Source organism: Salvelinus fontinalis, chromosome 12, assembly GCF_029448725.1.
Source record: "Salvelinus fontinalis isolate EN_2023a chromosome 12, ASM2944872v1, whole genome shotgun sequence".
NCBI lineage: Eukaryota > Metazoa > Chordata > Actinopteri > Salmoniformes > Salmonidae > Salvelinus > Salvelinus fontinalis.
Window position 1 is genome coordinate 24,036,793 of NC_074676.1, and position 19,146 is coordinate 24,055,938.

At 42.9% G+C, this 19,146-nt stretch overlaps 2 protein-coding genes across 3 annotated transcripts; both read left to right on the plus strand.

Annotated features, from left to right (window-relative positions):
• Positions 1-49: 49 nt before the first annotated feature.
• On the plus strand, positions 50-7,496 carry pdp2 (putative pyruvate dehydrogenase phosphatase isoenzyme 2). The gene is made up of 10 exons (XM_055940126.1): positions 50-544; positions 1,099-1,210; positions 1,514-1,675; positions 2,074-2,193; positions 2,312-2,598; positions 2,751-2,856; positions 3,008-3,077; positions 3,701-3,867; positions 4,051-4,350; positions 4,465-7,496. The coding sequence occupies exons 2-10, from the start codon at positions 1,139-1,141 to the stop codon at positions 4,735-4,737; spliced, it is 1,557 nt and encodes a 518-aa protein (XP_055796101.1). The 5' UTR covers positions 50-544; positions 1,099-1,138; the 3' UTR covers positions 4,738-7,496.
• Positions 7,497-10,340: 2,844 nt separating this feature from the next.
• Positions 10,341-18,778, plus strand: LOC129867022 (tripartite motif-containing protein 16-like). 2 transcript variants are annotated; one of them, XR_008761571.1, is made up of 7 exons: positions 10,341-10,992; positions 11,231-11,317; positions 13,158-13,391; positions 13,919-14,078; positions 14,385-14,449; positions 17,072-17,131; positions 17,238-17,252. XR_008761571.1 is itself a non-coding variant. In XM_055940122.1 (6 exons), exons 1-6 carry the CDS (start codon positions 10,387-10,389, stop codon positions 17,816-17,818), a joined length of 1,728 nt encoding a protein of 575 aa, XP_055796097.1. In that variant the 5' UTR covers positions 10,341-10,386; the 3' UTR covers positions 17,819-18,778. The 2 variants fall into 2 exon arrangements, 1 of the variants encoding a protein (XP_055796097.1); XM_055940122.1 differs by lacking the exon at positions 14,385-14,449 and having other exon boundaries at positions 17,238-18,778.
• Positions 18,779-19,146: the final 368 nt, after the last annotated feature.

Genomic DNA, 19,146 nt, shown 5'->3' on the forward strand with positions numbered 1-19,146 from the left:
ATCCGGGCAAAGGGGCTTGTTCTTTGGTAAAGTTAACGGGATTCTAGTAGTAAGGGTAGGCAATTTTATCATGTGCACCGGTCAGTTAAGGAAGAGGTGGGGAGTATGGGATGTAGGAGAGAGGATGTTGTGTGGAGCAGACCAAGGTATGGGCATACAGGTTTGAATGCCACATTGTGGATGATAGAGAGACATGAAACAGGTCTGTGTGATGATTGTTCAGTGGAGGAAATGGTGGAACATGTGTTGATATTTTGTGAACTGTATGACTTAGAAGTGGCTCTATTTCACTTTCTTAGAGGAACAGGACTGAAAAGAATTCAATGTAGGTATGACGTCACTGGCCTCACACTCCAGTACAGTAGTTGGCAGTGTATGCACCTTTAAAATTGGATGCGAGCCGCCAACCCAATCTCAAAGAAGAAGGTGTCGATGACAGGCAAGCAGTAGTTTACCTGGCTTGTTCTTTTGGGCAGCTGGCACACACCGCAGCAGTCGACCTGAGAATGGTTTGATTCACACTTCTTCAGTCGTTAGCTACTAGGTACGTGATTCATTATTATACGTCCGATAAATATCGCTATCTAAGTATCCCTCTACGATATCGCCTGCAAAGCATTCGGTGGACAACTTCGCTAGCTTTTCTGCGTACATCAGTGGTGGCTAGCTAACACCGACAGTCTATGTTTGGTCGTATTCATCAATGCACACCGTAGCGTTAACTGTAAAGTTAACCTAAACGGTGTAAGTAACGTTAGCTAGCTACGTTGCATAACTTTGCTACAGTGTGTACACTAATGAGCACGATCTGATGTAGGCTAGCGTTAGCAGGTTACGTCACTGTATTCTGTTTATATTTTAGCTTGCTAGCTAACGTTACCTGAATTTGTTTCCACAATAAATCTACATATATAGCCAACTTAGCGCTAGCTGCACCAAACATGTACTATAACGTTAGTGCTTGCATCTTGTGTCCGCACTCTACTTGAACGACACACGTTACAGTAGCTAGTTATTTCCACTCCCAAATCTGATAATCCTAGTCAGGTGTGCAGGTGATAATTGCAGACATTTAATTGATTATCCGCTGTTTTCTAGGTCTGAGGCACAGCAGAGCCTCTCATCCTCAAGCCTTCGGATGTCTAGCCATGTGTGTGGCCGCATCCTTGTGCGAGCTGCAAGCAGCACCCTCAGCCCTCTCTCTCCCCAGGTAGGTGCTGTCTGAGAGATCAGAAACACCAAAGCTTTCATTCAGTGACTGGTTTAGGGCAATTGTCTGGGAAACCAGGTGTTTGCACTCAGCAAGTAGACTAAATAACATTAATGGATGACTTGCACGAAGTGCAACAGAGAATCACACAGGTTGGATTGCAGCCCTTGGAGGAGGCGAACGCTTGCACTATCGATTTAAATGCTGGCCTGTCATTATATCTATCCATTCCTTCTCCTGTCTTTCTCTCTCGGCCATCATGCCCACTACTCCTCCATACCCTCCTGCCCCTCCCCCTCTCAGTGGCCCAGTCTGACCCAGCGAGCACGCCTCTCCTGGGGCTGCTCTGTGTCTGGTGCTAGGTGTAGGTCTGGGGCCACCATGCGCTTCCTCTCCACCCGTCAGGACCTGGACTTCCATCTGAGCCGTGTCCAGATCAGCAGCATCCTGCGAGCCAACGAGCAGGTAGCACTTATTATAATAATCACTAGGTAATCATATAAAGCAGGATGCACTTCAGGATGCACATTTTCATTCCACCCCAACAATATTGCACCTGTTTTAACCAATCATCAATGCCCTTGGGTAGTTGAATCAGGTGTGATTGCATTTGGCTGGGCTTTCCCAGGACCGAAAACCCTTGGTATTAGCCATCAAGCAGGAGAATGCCTTTCTGTCTAATGAAGGTTGTTGATCTAGTTATCTAGTACAGTCTAGTAATTCTCCATAGAGTGATTTTTGTATATGGTCTGCATTCACACCCTGTCTGCATCAGGGTGCATGGCTCACCCCTAACCAACATGTTTTAGGCAGCATTTCTTCTCCAGTTATTTAAATACACCCTATTGTTCTCTCTAACCCAGGCTGTGAGCATCCCTGAGTTTGATGGCCGGGGTCTCAGTGCTGTGAGGAAGTTTGAAAGCAACCAGCTGGCAGCTAACACCCCCAACGAGGACCGCCGCAGCGCCGCCACCTGCCTACAGGTGTGTGTGTGTTGCTAGTTACAATCAAGCAGGAGAATGCCTCACATGCTTCTCTCTCTCTCTCTCCCCCAGACTAAGGGAATGTTATCCAGGATGTTTGACAGTCTCTGTTCCCCAGACTAAGGGCATGCTGTTCGGGGTATTTGATGGTCATGGTGGCTGGGCGTGTGCCCAGGCGGTCAGTGAGCGTCTGCTGTACTACGTGGCGGTGGCCATGATGTCCCAGAAAGGACTGGAGGAGCTGGAACACTGCATGGAGCAGAGCAGGCCTGTCCCTCCCATCCTACAGTGGTACAAAAACCACGGAGACTACAACTACAGAGAGTCAGCCTCGCTCTACGTAGAACACCTCCGGGTCTTCTGGCAGGAGCTTCTGGACAGCGAGGAGCACGGCGACGGAATGAGGTGGGGCTGTGTGTGTACGTTGTGAGACAATGAGCATGGCATGAGGTGTGGGCCTGACTCCATCTCTCTGATTAGTATTGTTAACCAACTGTTTTTGTCTTCTGGTTCTTATACATCTCTCCAACCCTCTATCCTCCTTGCCTCCCTCCCAGTCCTCCTGATGCTCTGTATTATGCCTTTAAGCGTCTGGACACAGACATCTCTCTGGAGGCCCAGGTCCCACACTCTAGTGACCTGATAAGGAGTACTGCCATACAGGTGTGAGTGTGTGCCATCCACCTCATTCCAGATTAATCAGGAATTTCAGATTTTCTCACCTAAATCAGCCTGGGTCTTTAACTTATTGTGGCAATGGATTGGTGGCAATTCTCCCCTGACTTTCTCTGTTGTGTTTAACACATCCAACTAGGTGGCGTTTGCTGGCTCCACAGCCTGTGTTGCCCACGTGGGCACTGAGGGGATCCATGTGGCGAATGCAGGTAGGGTGGGATATACGCTGAGTGTAAAAAACATTAAAGAACACCTCTTTCCATGACATGGACTGACCAGGTGAACGCTATGATCCCTTATTGATGTCAGTTAGTGTAGATGAGGGGGAGGAGACAGGTTAAAGAAGGATTGTTAAGCCTAGAGACATGGATTGTGTGTGTGTATCATCGAGGGTGAATGGGCAAGAGTAAAGATTTGTGCTTTTGAACAGGGTATGCTAGTAGGTGCCCGGCGCACCGGTTTGAGGGTGTCGAGATCTGCAACTCTGCTGGGTTTTTCACAATACACACGGGAAACTGTTGAGCAAGAATGGTCCACCACCCAAAGGACATACAGCCAACTTGACAAAACTGTGGGAAGCATTGGAGTCAACATGGGCCAGCATCCCTGTGGAACGCTTTCGACAGCTTATAGAGTAGAGTCCATGCCCCGACGAATTCTGGCTGTTCTGAGGGCAAAAGGGAGTGCAACTCAATATTAGGACTCTGTGATAATGACACTCTTAAAGTACTCCCTGTTCGCAACAAATGGACATTAAAATACTATACTATTATTCTCTTCCTTGAACACAGATGAAAATGAAGTTCTGTTCTATTGTCTGGTGTAAACTTAGGTGACAGCCGTGCAGTGCTGGGGGTGCAGGAGGAGGACGGGTCGTGGAGCGCCTTACCCCTGTCCCAGGACCACAACGCACAAAACGAGGCTGAGCTGGAGAGGCTTCGAGCCCAGCACCCCCCCTCGGAGAGGGACACGGTGGTCACTGACAACAGGCTGCTGGGGGTCAGAACACACCACTACTATCACATAATAGTTGTTTGATCAAATACTGTATATTTATTTGTATATCATAAGAAAGACCAGGCTGAGCTGGAGAGAGAAACGGTGGTCACTGGTGACAGTCATACAGTATAATTACCTCTGCATGTATTCTGTGTGACTAATTCTCCATTTCATGATCTTTAGATCCTGATGCCTCTGCGTTCGTTTGGAGACGTAAGGTTCAAGTGGAGCCTTGAGCTGCAGCAGAGTGTTCTAGAAAGCCTGGAGTCTGGAATAGAACTGGACTTCCTTAACCTCTACCAGTACACTCCGCCCAACTACCTGAGCCCGCCCTACCTGGACGTGGCGCCGCAGCTGACCTATCACAGCCTCCGACCGCAGGACCGCTTCCTGATCCTGGGCTCTGACGGGCTGTGGGACGAGATGAGCTCTGAGGAGGCGGTTCGGCTGGTGGGCGAACACCTGAGTGGGATTCATCTACAGGTATGGATGAGAGTGTGTGTGAGGGCTGTAGGGAGGAACTTCTTACAGGTGTTTTTTGTCCAGGTGCATATATCCAATTATCAGTTCTAATATAGTAAACTGTCATCCCTCTAGGCTCCAGTCTCCCCCACTGAGAGACAGTTGAACCTGGGCCAGATGCAAGAGCTGCTGTGGAAACGCCGTGCCCTTGCCATGCCCACCCTGGACCCCAATGCTACCACACACCTCATCAGACATGCCCTGGGCACCGGGCAGTATGGAGAGCTCTGCCAGGAGAAACTGGCATCTATGTTGGCTCTGCCTGAGGACCTGGCACGCATGTACAGAGACGATATCACAGCTACTGTGGTTTATCTGAACTCTGACCTGGTCAGACAACACAGGTAATGCAGATGGGGACACACAAACATAATATTTTTACAGTAAAGATGGTCTACTTCAACTCAGGCTTGGTCACATAACACACACACATTTCTTGACAGTTGTTTAATTTACCCTACGGTGAAAACATTTGCTGCGTACTTAGGCCTAATGCTCAAATACTGCTCGCAGAGAACTGAGTGGCATTGTATTAGTGTTTTTCAGATGGTTAAATAAACTCAGAAAAAAACGTCTTCACTAGTCAACTGCGTTTATTTTCAGTAAAGTTAACGTGTAAATATTTGTATGAACATAACAAGATTCAGCAACTGGGACAAACTGAACAAGTGACTAACAGAAATGGAATGTGTCACTGAACAAAAGTAACAGTCAGTATCTGGTGTGGCCACCAGCTGCATTAAGTACTGCAGTGCATCTCCTCCTCATGGACTGCACCAGATTTGCCAGTTCTTGCTGTGAGATGTTACCCCGCTGTTCCACCAAGGCACCTGCAAGTTCCTGGACATTTCTGGGGGGGAATGTCCCTAGCTCTCACCCGCCGATCCAACAGGTCCCAGACGTGCTCAATGGGATTTAGAGCCGGGCTCTTCGCTGGCCATGGCAGAAGACTGACATTCCTTTCTTGCAGGAAATCACGCACAGAATGAGCAGTATGGCTGGTGACATTGTCATGCTGGAGGGTCATGTCAGAATGAGCCTGCAGGAAGGGTACCACAAGAGGGAGGAGGATGTCTTTCCTGTAACGCACAGCTTTGAGATTGCATGCAATGACAAGTTCTGTCCGATGATGCTGTTACATACCGCCCCAGACCATGACGGACCCTCCACCTCCAAATCGATCTCGCTCCAGAGTACAGGCCTCGGTGTAACGCTCATTCCTTCGACAATAAAAGCAAATCCGACCATCACCCCTGGTGAGACAAAACAGCGACTTGTCAGAGCACTATTTGCCAGTCCTGTCTGGTCCAGCGATGGTGGTTTTATACCCATAGACGACGTTATTGCCGGTAATGTAAGGCAGGTCCTCACCAGACAACAGGCCTACAAGCCCTCAGTCCAGCCTCTCTCAGCCTATTGCGGACAGTCTGAGCACTGATCTAGGGATTGTGCGTTCCTGGTGTAACTCAGTTGTTGTTGCCATCCTGTACCTGTCCAGCAGGTGTGATGTTTGGATGTTCCGATCCCGTGCAGTTGTTGTTACACGTGGTCTGCCACTGTGAGGACGGTCAGCTGTCCATCCTGTCTCCCTGTAGCGCTGTCTTAGGCGTTTCACAGTACGGACATTGCAATTTATTGCCCTGGCCACATCTGCAGTCCTCATGCCTCCTTGCAGTATGCCTAAGGCACGTTCACACAGATGAGCAGGGACCCTGGGCATCTTTCTTTTGGTGATTTTCAGAGTCAGTAGAATAGCCAAAGCATGAAGGCGCTACCAGGAGACAGGCCAGTACATCAGGAGACGTGGAGGAGGCCGTAGGAGGGCAACAACCCAGCAGCAGGACCGCTACCTCCGCCTTTGTGCAAGGAGGAGCACTGCCAGAGCCCTGCAAAATGACCTCCAGCAGGCCACAAATGTGCATGCTCTGGACACTACGCTGACAGACACAGCAAACCTTCTTGCCACAGCTCGCGTTGATGTGCCATCCTGGATGAGCTGCACTACCTGAGCCACTTGTGTGGGTTGTAGACTCCGTCTCATGCTACCACTAGAGTGAGAGCACCGCCAGCATTCAAAAGTGACCAAAACATCAGCCAGGAAGCATAGGAACTGAGAAGTGGTCTGTGGTTACCACCTGCAGAATCACTCCTTTATTGGGGGTGTCTTGCTAATTGCCTATAATTTCCACCTTTTGTCTATCCCATTTGCACAACAGCATGTGAAATTTATTGTCAATCAGTGTTGCTTCCTAAGTGGACAGTTTGATTTCACAGAAGTGTGATTGACTTGGAGTTACATTGTGTTGTTTAAGTGTTCCCTTTATTTTTTTGAGCAGTGTATGTATGTATGCTGATAACTGTCATTTTCACTGCATAGTCATCATAGTCCCAAAGCACAATCGGAGCTAAGTGTTTCACAAGACTTGACTAGGTACCACATCATACTTGACCATAGTTTAAATAAATCATATTTTCTTATGAACTCTCTGGTGCACTTCCTCCCTTTATACTGAGTCTGATAAAATCTTAAATATATTTTCAGAACTATATTTTGTATGACTTTGTTATCCGGTGTTAGTTTGGTAAACCTGCTATGTATCATATTTTGACTATTTGCTGACAATCTACAGTCCACAAATTGAAGGTTTCATTGTTGTTGGTGTATGCAAATTGTACTCTTAATGCCGAGTTAAGAGTAGTCCGATCAGGGGATGAAGTGAAATTGCTCATTGTTTGCTGTAAATGTTGTTTTTTTCAAATCACAATTTGAACTTTAAATCACTTCCTGAATGAAAATGTGTTAATGTTAACCAAAACCCTTCAACTCTGTTAGTTGTTTGCCTGCCTCTGTTAGTTTTGAGTTTTCTCCGTCTACTGTAATGTGTCTGCAAGTTACTCGTCCTCTGCTCTCTCAAATCTGTTTTCCTCTTAGGATTTTTCAAATGTATTATGCTCGCCTCTCCCACAGGGATTCTTTAGTGCAATTAACACTGGAGCAGAGGCTGAACGAAGTGTACTTTTTAGTCAGTCACATGTCTGTCAGTATTTTAGGTCACAATACAATGTACCATCTTCTGTTTCAATAAAGGACATTTTGGTTAAATTAATGCGATTCCCTTCAAAATGGGAAAATAAGGCCTTGTTTTTAGTTGTTCTCATTTGAACTTCAAACATTTCAATCTTGCTGTGCCACCACCACTACTTTATCTTGGGTACTTGTTTCATGTACAAAATTAACAAGTTTAAAATAGTATTTTCTGTTCTCTATTGACATAATGAAGCTCTTCAAATTTGGAGAAATGTATAAACTGGAAGTGCTTTGTCAAGATCTGATAAAATTGGGTAGGGTGTGCCAGATAAAGCCAATTTGGGGAGGCACGTAGCCTACTGGTTAGAGCGTTGGGCCAGTAACCGAAATGTTGCTGGATCGAATCCCCGAGCTGACAAGGTTAAAAACTGTCATTCTGTCCCAGAACAAGGCGGTTAACCCACTGTTCCCCGGTAGGCCGCCATTGTAAATAAATAAATGTGAATTTGTTCTTCGCTGACTTGCCTAGTTAAATGATAAATTACTTTTAGATGAACTTTTCTAAGTTTACTCTTAAAATCCATGTAAGTCATATACAATAGTCTGTCAGTGTAACTATCTTTATGACTCAACTCCAATTATGAACATTCTGAGGAAGCAGCTGGGCAATTAAACTGTAGTACTCCCCTAACTCCAGATAATTCATATTTTGTTCCTCTTGAATGTTGTGAATGAAATAAAGGAATTAGAGTCCTACAGTTACCCAGCTGCTATACCTCAGTGTATTTATGAAGGAGTTGAGTCGTAATAATGAACTAATAAACAAGAGCACAGAAAACGACAGGGTTGTTTGGGGATGGTTATAAGGAAGTCTGTTAGTTTCACTTCTACATTCGACTAAGTGCCTTCAGAAAGTATCCATACCCCTTGACTTATTCCACATTTTGTGTTATAGCCTGAATCTAAAATTGATTACTTTTTTTTTTTTTGCTCACCCATCTACACACAATACCTCATAACAAACTGAAACATGTTTTTAGAAATGTTAGCAAATGTACTAAATACAGAAATATCTAATTTACAAGAGTATTCACACCCCTGAGTCAATACATATTAGAATCACATTTGGCAGCGTTTACAGCTATCTTTCTGGGTACGTCAGTTTTACTTCACTGCTTTATTACAAATAGGATGTGTGTTTTGGAATATTTTGATTAGGTAGAGGCCTCCTTTTCACTATGTCATTTAGGTTGGTATTGTGGAGCAACTACAATGTTGTTGATCTATCTTCCCATTTTCTCCTATCACAGCCATTAAACTCTGCGACTGTTTCCTTCGTCTCAGGGCATTTTAGTTAGAAAGGATGCCTGTGTCTTTGTAGTGACTGGGTGTATTGATACACCATCCAAGGTGTAATTAATATCTTCACCATGCTCAAACATAGCAACGGTCATTATTGCCAAACAGTTCTATTTTTGTTTCATCAGACCAGAGGACATTTCTCCAAAAAGAACGATCTTTGTCCCCATGTGCGGTTGTAAACCGTAGTCTGGCTTTTTATGGCGGTTTTGGAGTAGTGGCTTCTTCCTTGCTGAGCGGCCTTTCAAGTTATGTCGCTATAGGACTCGTTTAACTGTGGATATAGATACTTTTGTACCTGTTTCCTCCATCTTCACAAGGTCCTTTGCTGTTGTTCTGTGATTGATTTGCACTTTTCGCACCAAAGTACGTTCATCTCTACGAGACAAATCGCATCTCCTTCCTGAGAGGTATGACGGCTGCGTGGTCCCATGGTGTTTATACTTGCGTACTATTGTTTGTACAGATGAACGTGGTACCTTCAGGCGTTTAGAAATTGCTTTCAAGGATGAACCAGACTTGTGGAGGTCTACAATTTTTGGCTGGTTTCTTTTGATTTTCCCATGATGTCAAGCAAAGAGGCACTGAGTTTGAAGGTAGGTCTTGAAACACATCCACAGGTACACCTCCAATTGACTCAAATGATGTCAATTAGCCTATCAGAAGCTTCTAAAGCCATTACATTATTTTCTGGAATTTTCCAAGCTGTTTAAAGGCACAGTCAACTTAGTGTATGTAAAGTTCTTACCCACTGGAATTGTGATTAAGTGAAATAATCTGTAAACAATTGTTGGAAAACTACTTGTGTCATGCACAAAGTAGATGTCCTAACCGACTTGCCAATAGTATAAAATAGTTAACAAGAAATTTGTGGAGTGGTTGAAAACAAGTTTTAATCTCCAACCTAAGTGTATGTAAACTTCAAACTTCAACTGTAAGTAGAGCGCCATAGCCAAAGAGAGAGAGAGAGAGAGAACTTTCTTCGATGCATTGTAATTGAGATTGTCAACTGTAGAATTACATTTACAAGAACAGCCATGCCCATTCAAGTCAACATTCCAGGACAGTTGGACCAGCAGCCATCAACTAAACTGACATTACATAAACTGACATTTGATTGCCACACCAGCTCTGTCAGGAGGAATGGGCCAACATTCACCCAACTTATTGTGGGAAGCTTGTGGAAGGCTACCTGAAACATTTGATCCAAGTTAAGCAATTTAAAGGCAATGCTACCAAATACTAATTGAGTGTATGTAAACTTCTGACCCACTGGGAATGTGATGAAAGATATAAAAGCTGAAATAAATAATTCTCTCTACTATTATTCTGACATTTCACATTCTTAAAATAAAGTGGTGATCCTAACTGACCTAAAACAGGGAAATTTTACTAGGATTAAATGTCAGGAATTGTGAAACACTGCGTTTAAATGTATTTGCCTAAGGTGTATGTAAACTTCAGACTTCAGTTGTATGTCCTCTGCTGGCCATACCTGGTATCTGAGATGTGAGTTCACAGATCCAGGAAGTGAAATGTTATAGGTCCGTGAAAGCCACTCCTACTCTGCAAACAAGAAACAAAACCTATCTCTGAAGCTCAGTCTTTTTATGTGTTTCAAAATGGCAGAAGCCATGGACACGATCAGTTGTTCGATCTGTTTGGAGATACTAAAAGATCCAGTGACTATTCCTTGTGGACACAGCTACTGTATTGGCTGTATTAAAGGCTACTGGGATCAGGAAGATCAGAAGCTTGTCTGCAGCTGCCCTCAGTGCAGACAGACCTTCAACCCAAGGCCTTATCTGAACAGAAACACAGTTATGGCTGAAATGGTGAAAACACTGACAGAAAAAAATACGAAAAAGAAGACAAAACTCCAAGCTGCTCCTCCTGCTCACTGTTATGCTGGACCTGGAGATGTTGAGTGTGACGTCTGCACTGGGAGAAAATTAAAAGCTGTCAAGAGCTGTCTGGTGTGTCTGGCGTCTTACTGTGAGACACACCTCCAGCCTCACTATGAATCTCCTGCCTTTAAGAAGCACAAACTGGTCAAAGCCTCCCCACAACTACAGGAGAAGATCTGCTCTCATCATGACAAACTACTGGAGGTTTACTGCCGGACAGATCAGCAATGTATCTGTTATGTGTGTATGTTGGATAAACATAAAGGCCATGATACAGTCTCTGCTGCAGCCGAAATAGCTGAAAAACAAGTAAGAACCTTAATATGCTTGCTTAAATATTAAGAATTACAAAATAAAACAACGAATGGTCCCTATGTACCATATTTGCATCTGAACAAGGACGAATTTCATGTATGAACTTGCAAAACAGGAAAACATACACAGAACACTACATAACCCTTTTCCTTCATAAGACATGCCATAAAGTCTGACTATCATTCATTAGAACAGAAAAAGAATGAATAAAATGACATTTGTTTCTCTACAGAGGCAGCTGGGGGAGAAATTTAAGCAGAGAATCAAGGAGAGAGAGAAGGAGATGCTGGAGGTGAGACAGGCAGTGAAGTCATTCAAGGTGAGTTTTGACCATTTGTGACCAACCGCCTCGATTCGGTCTTATGTAGCAAAACATTTTTGTACCAACATTTGAAATTGTGTTCTTTACATTGGATAAAAGTAGAGACACAGAGCTAGAAAATGGTATATCATACACTGCAGTTAACAAACAATGGGAAAGTAATTCTGCTTTGAAAGTTGATTAACTTGTAACCCCACTTTTGAGAAAATGTGCTTTGAATGTTTTGGTACACCTACATGAGAGCTCTTCTTTGTCTACACCCATTCAGCATCGTTCACACCCTCTTAAGCATTAGCCCCACCCATCTCTTTAAGGATTCACATGTGAATCCATGTGGTAAACACACGCTAAAATCTAAGTTTATTTGTCACATAGGATGCGTAGGATACAGATGTAAACAGTACAGGGAAGTGGTTAGTTGCATAGTAGCAATATCAAGTATCCAGATAAAATATTTTATCATTAGTACATGATGCTTACCTGACACACTTGTCTAAATTTATTGGTCATGTGAAGGAAATGCTATAACCCCCCCCACGGCCACATCTACTAAGTGGATGGGTCACTATTGTCTAGAAATGTACACATATTCATGAAATATAGTGGTTGGCCGTATTCACCCCCAGACACACCTGGCTAATTTGATGGGTCATGTAATAATCAGGGTCTTTTGTTTAGACATGTAGCTAGCTAGCTAGCTAAACAATGAACTAGAATAATCCCAATTTATACTACTAGCAATACAAACATTGTCATATATGTAGTATGAATCTGCAGGTAGCTAAAGCTAACAAACTAGGTTCAGTGTTAGCTAGCTAACATTAGGCTATAACTAGCAATGCAAATGGATTTTCTGATTCAAATAATATTACCTCACAGATCATACACGTAACGTTAGCAACGTTTGCTACCTAACTAACAGTACACTTTAACTTGCAATAAAAATGGCTTTCTGACTAAATTAGAAACATATCTGAAAATGTAGCAAGACTCTTACCCATATACATGGATGATCGCTTCACGGCAGTCTGGAACCATTTAACTCTGTTTTGTTTGTAGCTAGCGTTACATCTTGTTTGGACAGCGTTGTGTCAAGTCACTCCGGTTCACACTGACCATGGCCTGTGCAGAAATTAACCCATCACTTTTTCCAACTGATCTGTCGATAGTGCCTGCTAAATTCAGGGCATCAATGTTGTTGAGAAAAGTTCTTCTCGATGGCTAATGTTATATGTTTTAAAAACAGCATGGTAGAAAGGACTGTCAACACATATTGAGCAGCTCACGTTATAAACAGAAGCGTGCTACATGGCAGACCAATCCAAACTCATCTCCCGGCATTTCCAGCCCATCCATTATCTCAGCCAATCATGGCTAGCGGGAAGGTTCCTGTCTTTTTCTGTGGCAAAACTAATTAGGCTTGTAATTTAACAATTGTATTTGTATTTTTGGATGGAATACAAGTTTGTTAGTAAGGCAAATGAAAGTGCACATGTTCCAGTAGGCATTTCTGCCAAAAAACGCATTTTGATAAAAAAATTAATGTTTACGTTCGAATGCCGCTCCTGTGAAGTAGTGACGTGCGACATGCTCCTAGTTTCCGGAAACAAGTCACATTTACATGCTTTCACTTAGCAGATAGTCCTTTCTAAGTGACTTACTATTCTTAAACTAAAGTCCAGCAAAACTAGAGCCAGTTAGGAACCCATGGAGGGCCACATTCCCATCCCACTGAGCCTCACTGTGGGGAACAGGCTGTCTGGAGTTCTGGTAAGAGCTGAGTGAATGGGCTGATTAAAATGCCCCCCACCTCTCCTCTCTCTGTGTGTCCTAACAGCGCTCTACACAGGCAGCAGTTCAGAGTAGTGAGAAGATCTTTACTGAACTGATCCGCATCATTGAGGGAAGGGGCACTGAGGTGAAGGAGCTTATCAGAGCCCAGGAGAAGGCTAATGCGAGTCGGGCTGAAGGACTCCTGAAGCAGCTGAAGCAGGAGGTGGCTGAGCTGAAGAGGAGAGAGGCTGAGCTGGAGCAGCTTTCACACACAGAGGATCACATCCATTTCCTCCAGGTGACATCAATGTCCACTCTGTCCATTGCAGCAGGTGTCGCTCCTAAAGGGAAATCTTTAATTAAATTATTTGAATCTATAAATTGTGCCTTCCTGTATTATACTTATGCTAAAATGTTTATTCTGTTCTACTGAGCCATTAACTTTATGTTCATATTCTTATATTTTCTTATTTCTTAGAACACCCCCGCAGACCCCACAAGGCGGGGGGCATACACAACGAAAAGCATAGCACCAGATAGCATATGAACATGTCATAAGCATTTATTTATTTTATGTCAGGAAATTCGCTTTAAAACTGCAAAAAATAAGTTCTCAGCCTCATGGCAGAATGTGTAGAATAGCAGGAAATTAGTTCTAAAACAGCAGTTTATTGGAGGTGGGAAAACTGCGCTAAGCCTGCAAGTAAGCATTTTGTTGGATGGTGTATACCATGTGTATACTATACATACGACTAAATAAAATAAAACTTTAATTTGTGTTTCTCAATAATCATATTTTCCTTTTTTCCTGGTCTTTGAATCTAGAGTTTCCAGTCTCTCTGTGTCCCTCCTGGATCTGAGGCCTTACCCAGCATCACTATCAACCATCAGGTCTCCTTTGAGGATGTTATGAAATCTGTCTCTGAGCTGAGAAACCGACTTGAAGATATCTGCGCTGGGGAGATAATTAAGATGTCTGTACAAAGTAAGGACACATCTTCTTAGACCACATTAAAATATGGGATTCAATCAATTGCTGATGGTTACGTTCCAGATAGGGCATTTGATTTGCACTGCAGTGTGCCCTAAATGGATGGAGTTGACTCTTAATTTAGAATCTGGTAGTGCCATGGGAAGTTAAGCCCTGGAATTTTGCTTAAATTCATTAAAAAAAGTTAGTTTGTAACAGTGAACCTTTTTTGTGGGATACACAAGGCAATTCTAGGTCTTGTGGCATATTTTGGTTAAACTATCCCCAATTCAACTGAATTGCAACCCTCTGCATGCACAGTGCACTCTTCCATCACATGTACAGCTGATTCTCAAGATCTTGCACACTAATGAGACGCTGTTAAGGTACGTTTTGATTACAATACTGGGTGGGGTGAATATATTTTATATGACATACATGATTTTTTGTTAACTAGTAAATAGTAGCCTACAGCAAAGTGGGTTTAAATAATTTCTAACTTGATAACAATTTCTGCTAGTTAGTTTTTGCTACCATGTGGGTTTTTGCTTGCTTGAGCCTTTTAAACTGAGGAGTGTTAATTCACCTGTTTCCATACATGTTTCATTTTAAAACATGTATCTTACAAAGGAGTTGTTTAATCTAACTGCTTAACTATTTATCTGTACATCGAATTGTATTTTGTTGTTTTAACAAAATAAAATCTAATATTTCCAGGAAAATGCCATGGGCACTATCTGAGGTGTGGAGACATTTCACTGCAACTAATGTAGAATGAAAAGCTGTATACATTTGCAGATACTGTGCCAAATCATATGTGAAGAATGCAACAAAGATGCAGAATCATCTGGCCAAGTGCATAAAGTCCCCTCAGTGCTCACAACAAGCAACCTCTGACAAAAGTCCCTCGAATAGAAGTAGAGGTGAACATTATGAATCAGAAACCTTATCGATAGCAACAACTCATGGTCCTCCTGGAATCAGAAGTTTTTTTTGACTCAATGGAGGAACGTAGTCAGAGAAATGCTGATGAATGTCTTGCTCGAGCTGTGTATGCAACTGATTCACCTCTGATGCTCACAGGCAATGTGTACTGGAAGAGATTTCTGAATGTTCTTCGCCCAGCATAAACCCCTCCAACCAGACATGCTTTAGCTACTCATTTGCTGGATGCAGAGTTCAAGTGATGGTCAAGCAAATCATAGAGAAAGCATACTGTATTGCAATCATCTCTGATGGGTGGTCGAATGTTCGTGGGCAAGGAATAATTAACTACATCATCTCCACCCCTCAACCAGTATTCTACAAGAGCACAGACACAAGGGACAACAGACACACCGGTCTCTACATTGCAGATGGGCTGAAGGCAGTCATTAATGACCTTGGACCACAGAAGGTATTTGCACTGGTGACAGACAATGCTGCAAACATGAAGGCTGCTTGGTCTAAAGTGGAGGAGTCCTACCCTCACATCTCACCCATTGGCTTTACTGCTCATGCATTGAATCTGCTCCTCAAGGACATCATGGCACTGAAAACAATGGATACACTCTACAAGAGAGCCAATTAAATGGTTATGTATGTGAAGGTTCATCAAGATATAGCAGCAATCTACCTCACCAAGCAAAGTGAGAAGAATAAGAGCACCACATTGAAGCTGCCCAGCAACACCCGTTGGGGTGGTGTTGTCATCATGTTTGACAGTCTCTTGGAGGGGAAGGAGTCTCTCCAAGAAATGGCCATATCACAGTCTGCCGATATGGACAGCCCCATCAAGAGGATCCTCCTGGATGATGTATTTTGGGAGAGAGGGATAAGCAGCCTGAAACTCCTGAAACCTGTAGCAGTAGCCATTGCACATATTGAGGGAGACAATGCCATCCTGTCTGATGTTCAGACTCTGCTTGCAGATGTAAGAGAATAAATCCGTACTACCCTGCACACTTCACTGTTGCAGAGGAAACTGCAGTTCTGAAATGCATCAAAAAGCGTGAAGACTTCTGCCTGAAGCCTATACACGCCACAGCGTACATCTTGGACCCCAAGTATGCTGGCAAGAGCATCCTGTCTAGTGCAGAGATCAACAAGGCTTATTGTGTCATCACTACCATGTCTCGCCACCTTGGCCTGGATGAGGGCAAGATTTTTGGCAGTCTGGCAAAGTACACTTCCAAGCAAGGGCTTTGGGATGGAGATCCAATATGGCAGTCGTGCCAACATATCTCATCAGCCACCTGATGGAAGGGACTTTGTGGATCTGAGGCTCTTCCCCCTGTTGCCTCCATCATCCTCCAAATCCCACCAACATCAGCCACCTCAGAGTGCAACTGGTCCTTGTTTGGGAACACACACACCAAAGCACGCAACAGGCTGACCAATATAAGGGTTGAAAATTGGTGGCCATCCGGGCAGATTTGAGGCTTTTTGAGCCTGACAACGAGCCATCCTCAACAAGGTTGGAAAGTGATAGTGAAGATGAGGCCTCAGAGTTTGATGTTCAAGAGGTGGACATTGAGGAGGTCCAGGGAAAAGACATGGAAGCCTGAGAGGAAGACAACCAAAGCTTTAGTTTCTAGACTATCATTTTACAGATGTATGTTGAAAAGGTTTTTGGGAGATGCGATGGTCATTCAAAATTCCCTTTCTATTGTTGTTCAGTGAAAACATCCCATGTGAAGAGTCATTCAATTAAAGTTGTCAACTCATTTAATTAAAGTTCAATTCGTAACTAAATACTTTTTAAAATTTCTATTGGAAGGATTTAATAATTTGCAATTATGTCTACTTATGATAAGGTAAAATGTTTCTGTTTCTGTTTCCATATGATATAGTAAATATATCTGATGCTAAACATCTACATTTAAATGGTATTAATATTAATTTGCATATATTTCCGTTAATTCCCATATATTCCCGTTAATTCCCACGGAAAGTTTCCACCTCTGAATATTCCTCAATGTGCAACCCTATGCGTGATCAGTCATGTTTGATTCTCTCTGTTTTCATAGTGTCAGGACTTCACATTGTCCCACCTCCTGGGCCCAGGACCAGAGAAGAGTTCTTGAAATGTGAGTTAAACACACACACACACAAAAACATACTTTTTTTATTCAACAATACCCACTGACATCTTGAGTTCATCTTCACCACATCTTTTCTCTCATATATTCACAGATTATTGCCAGCTGACTTTGGATCCCAACACACCAACTCAACGTTTGTACCTGTCTGAAGAGAACACAAAGGTGGCATACAGTCATGAGCGCCAGATCATACGTCCTCACAATCCAGAAAGATTTCAGATGTGGCACCAGGTGCTGTGTAAAGAGGGTCTGTCTGGAGCCTGCTACTGGGAGGTAGAGTGGAGTGGGATCATGGTTACTATAGCGGTCTCATATAAAGGGATCAAGAGGCACGGTGGAACAGAGTGTTGGTTTGGGCACAATGATAAGTCCTGGTGTTTGGTATGTTATTCAGATAGCTGCTCTATCAGGCACAATATGGCACCATTTGAGTCACATTTGGTATTTAATATGGACTTTGATAAGGACTTTACAGAAGAGATTAAAATCCCTGTCGCACCCTCCTCCAGAGTAGGAGTGTACCTGGACCACAGTGCAGGAACTCTGTCCTTCTACAGCGTCTCTGACACAATGACCCTCCTCCACAAAGTCCAGACCACATTTACTGAACCCCTTTATCCTGGTTTCTATTGTAATTGTGATTCATCTGTGAAGATAATTCCTTTGCCTTAACACTACATGTGTCCAATCTTCACATACCAAAACAATCATCATAATTTATTGTAAATCTGATACATTAAAAAAGGACACTAAAGAAATTACAGAAATAAGTGTTGTCATCAAGAATCAAATTTGATAACTCATTTTTATGTAAATGTAAAACTTTAAAAGGAAAATGACAATGAGTAAAATTTTCTGATCTGAAATGCAAAAAGCAACGGTGTTACTTACAGTAACAGCATGATGTATCTCCACTTGAGATGAGATGGTGGAGATCATTTATGCAGATCTAAAGTAAAGTCAACAATGCACAGAATTAAATTATGTATTGTGTTGTTGAATTTTGTAGAGTATTAACGGTTTGAAATGTTATGACTTTTTGGTAAACTCCCTTGTAACCTTTCAGGGCTGGTTAGTGGACAGAAAGATTAGTGGACAGAAAGGGTAGTAGAAAAGGTAGTCACCTTTAGAGAAGAACAAATTGCTTTATCAAACCAGGAGAGGACAGCAGGGAGGCAGAAAGCTGATCCTTTCCTCTAATGTGCTTTGAGAGGAATTTAGAAAACCAGGATAGAGGAAGCAAGGGTATGACAGCTAGTAACTTTTTCAGACACATCCATTGCGTCTAATCTCTTTATTTTTCAAGCAGCAAACAAACTTGATTTTATGAGGCAAATCATGCTGGATTTGTTTTGCTGGATCTCTCTCTCTCTTTCTGAAAGCTGCCTATTCCTGTCTCTCGCTCAGTGCTCTCCAGCTTTTTAATTATTTTAACTAAACCCCCACCAGTGCTTAGGCTTTGATTGCAAAGCTTTATATTTGACTAAATAAAAAAAAAAGTGGGGGAAACACTGTCTAGGCAAGACTGTATTTTAAGTAGAAACACGCAGAATAGCGTGTGTGTAAAGCTCTCATTGAGCAATCTCCACCAGGAGATTGAACTGCACAGCAAATAAAAAATCCTCAATCTTGTCCGTTTTTCCTTCTGGTTCCAAACCGTTGCTGATTTTCAGTTGAATGTTCTGATGCTGTAGTTCTTCACCAGGAGAGCAACACAGCAGACTCATCTCAACCTTACACCACTTTTGACATCAGAACAACTTTTTTGATTGAACTATCCCTATTAGTGTTTTCTATTTTTACTAATGATCTACCACTAGCCTTAAACCAGGCCTGTTTATGCTGAAGATTCAACCTCATACACGTCAGCGGCCACAGCTAGTGAAATCACTGCAACTCTCTAAACAAAGAGTTGCAGTCAGTTTCAAATTGGGTGGCTAGTAATGAACTTGTCCAGAATATATTGAAGACTAAGAGCATAGTATTTGGTACAAATCACT

Bases quoted from the DNA above. Each gene is read 5' to 3' on its own strand.
- pdp2 (XM_055940126.1), top strand. From the start codon at position 1,139: ATGTCTAGCCATGTGTGTGGCCGCATCCTTGTGCGAGCTGCAAGCAGC. The intron at 2,599-2,750 runs GTGGGGCTGTGT...CCTCCCTCCCAG, and splicing joins GAGCACGGCGACGGAATGAG to TCCTCCTGATGCTCTGTATT. The intron at 3,868-4,050 runs GTCAGAACACAC...CATGATCTTTAG, and splicing joins CTGACAACAGGCTGCTGGGG to ATCCTGATGCCTCTGCGTTC.
- LOC129867022 (XM_055940122.1), top strand. From the start codon at position 10,387: ATGTGTTTCAAAATGGCAGAAGCCATGGACACGATCAGTTGTTCGATC. The intron at 13,392-13,918 runs GTGACATCAATG...CTTTGAATCTAG, and splicing joins ATCACATCCATTTCCTCCAG to AGTTTCCAGTCTCTCTGTGT. The intron at 17,132-17,237 runs GTGAGTTAAACA...ATATATTCACAG, and splicing joins CAGAGAAGAGTTCTTGAAAT to ATTATTGCCAGCTGACTTTG.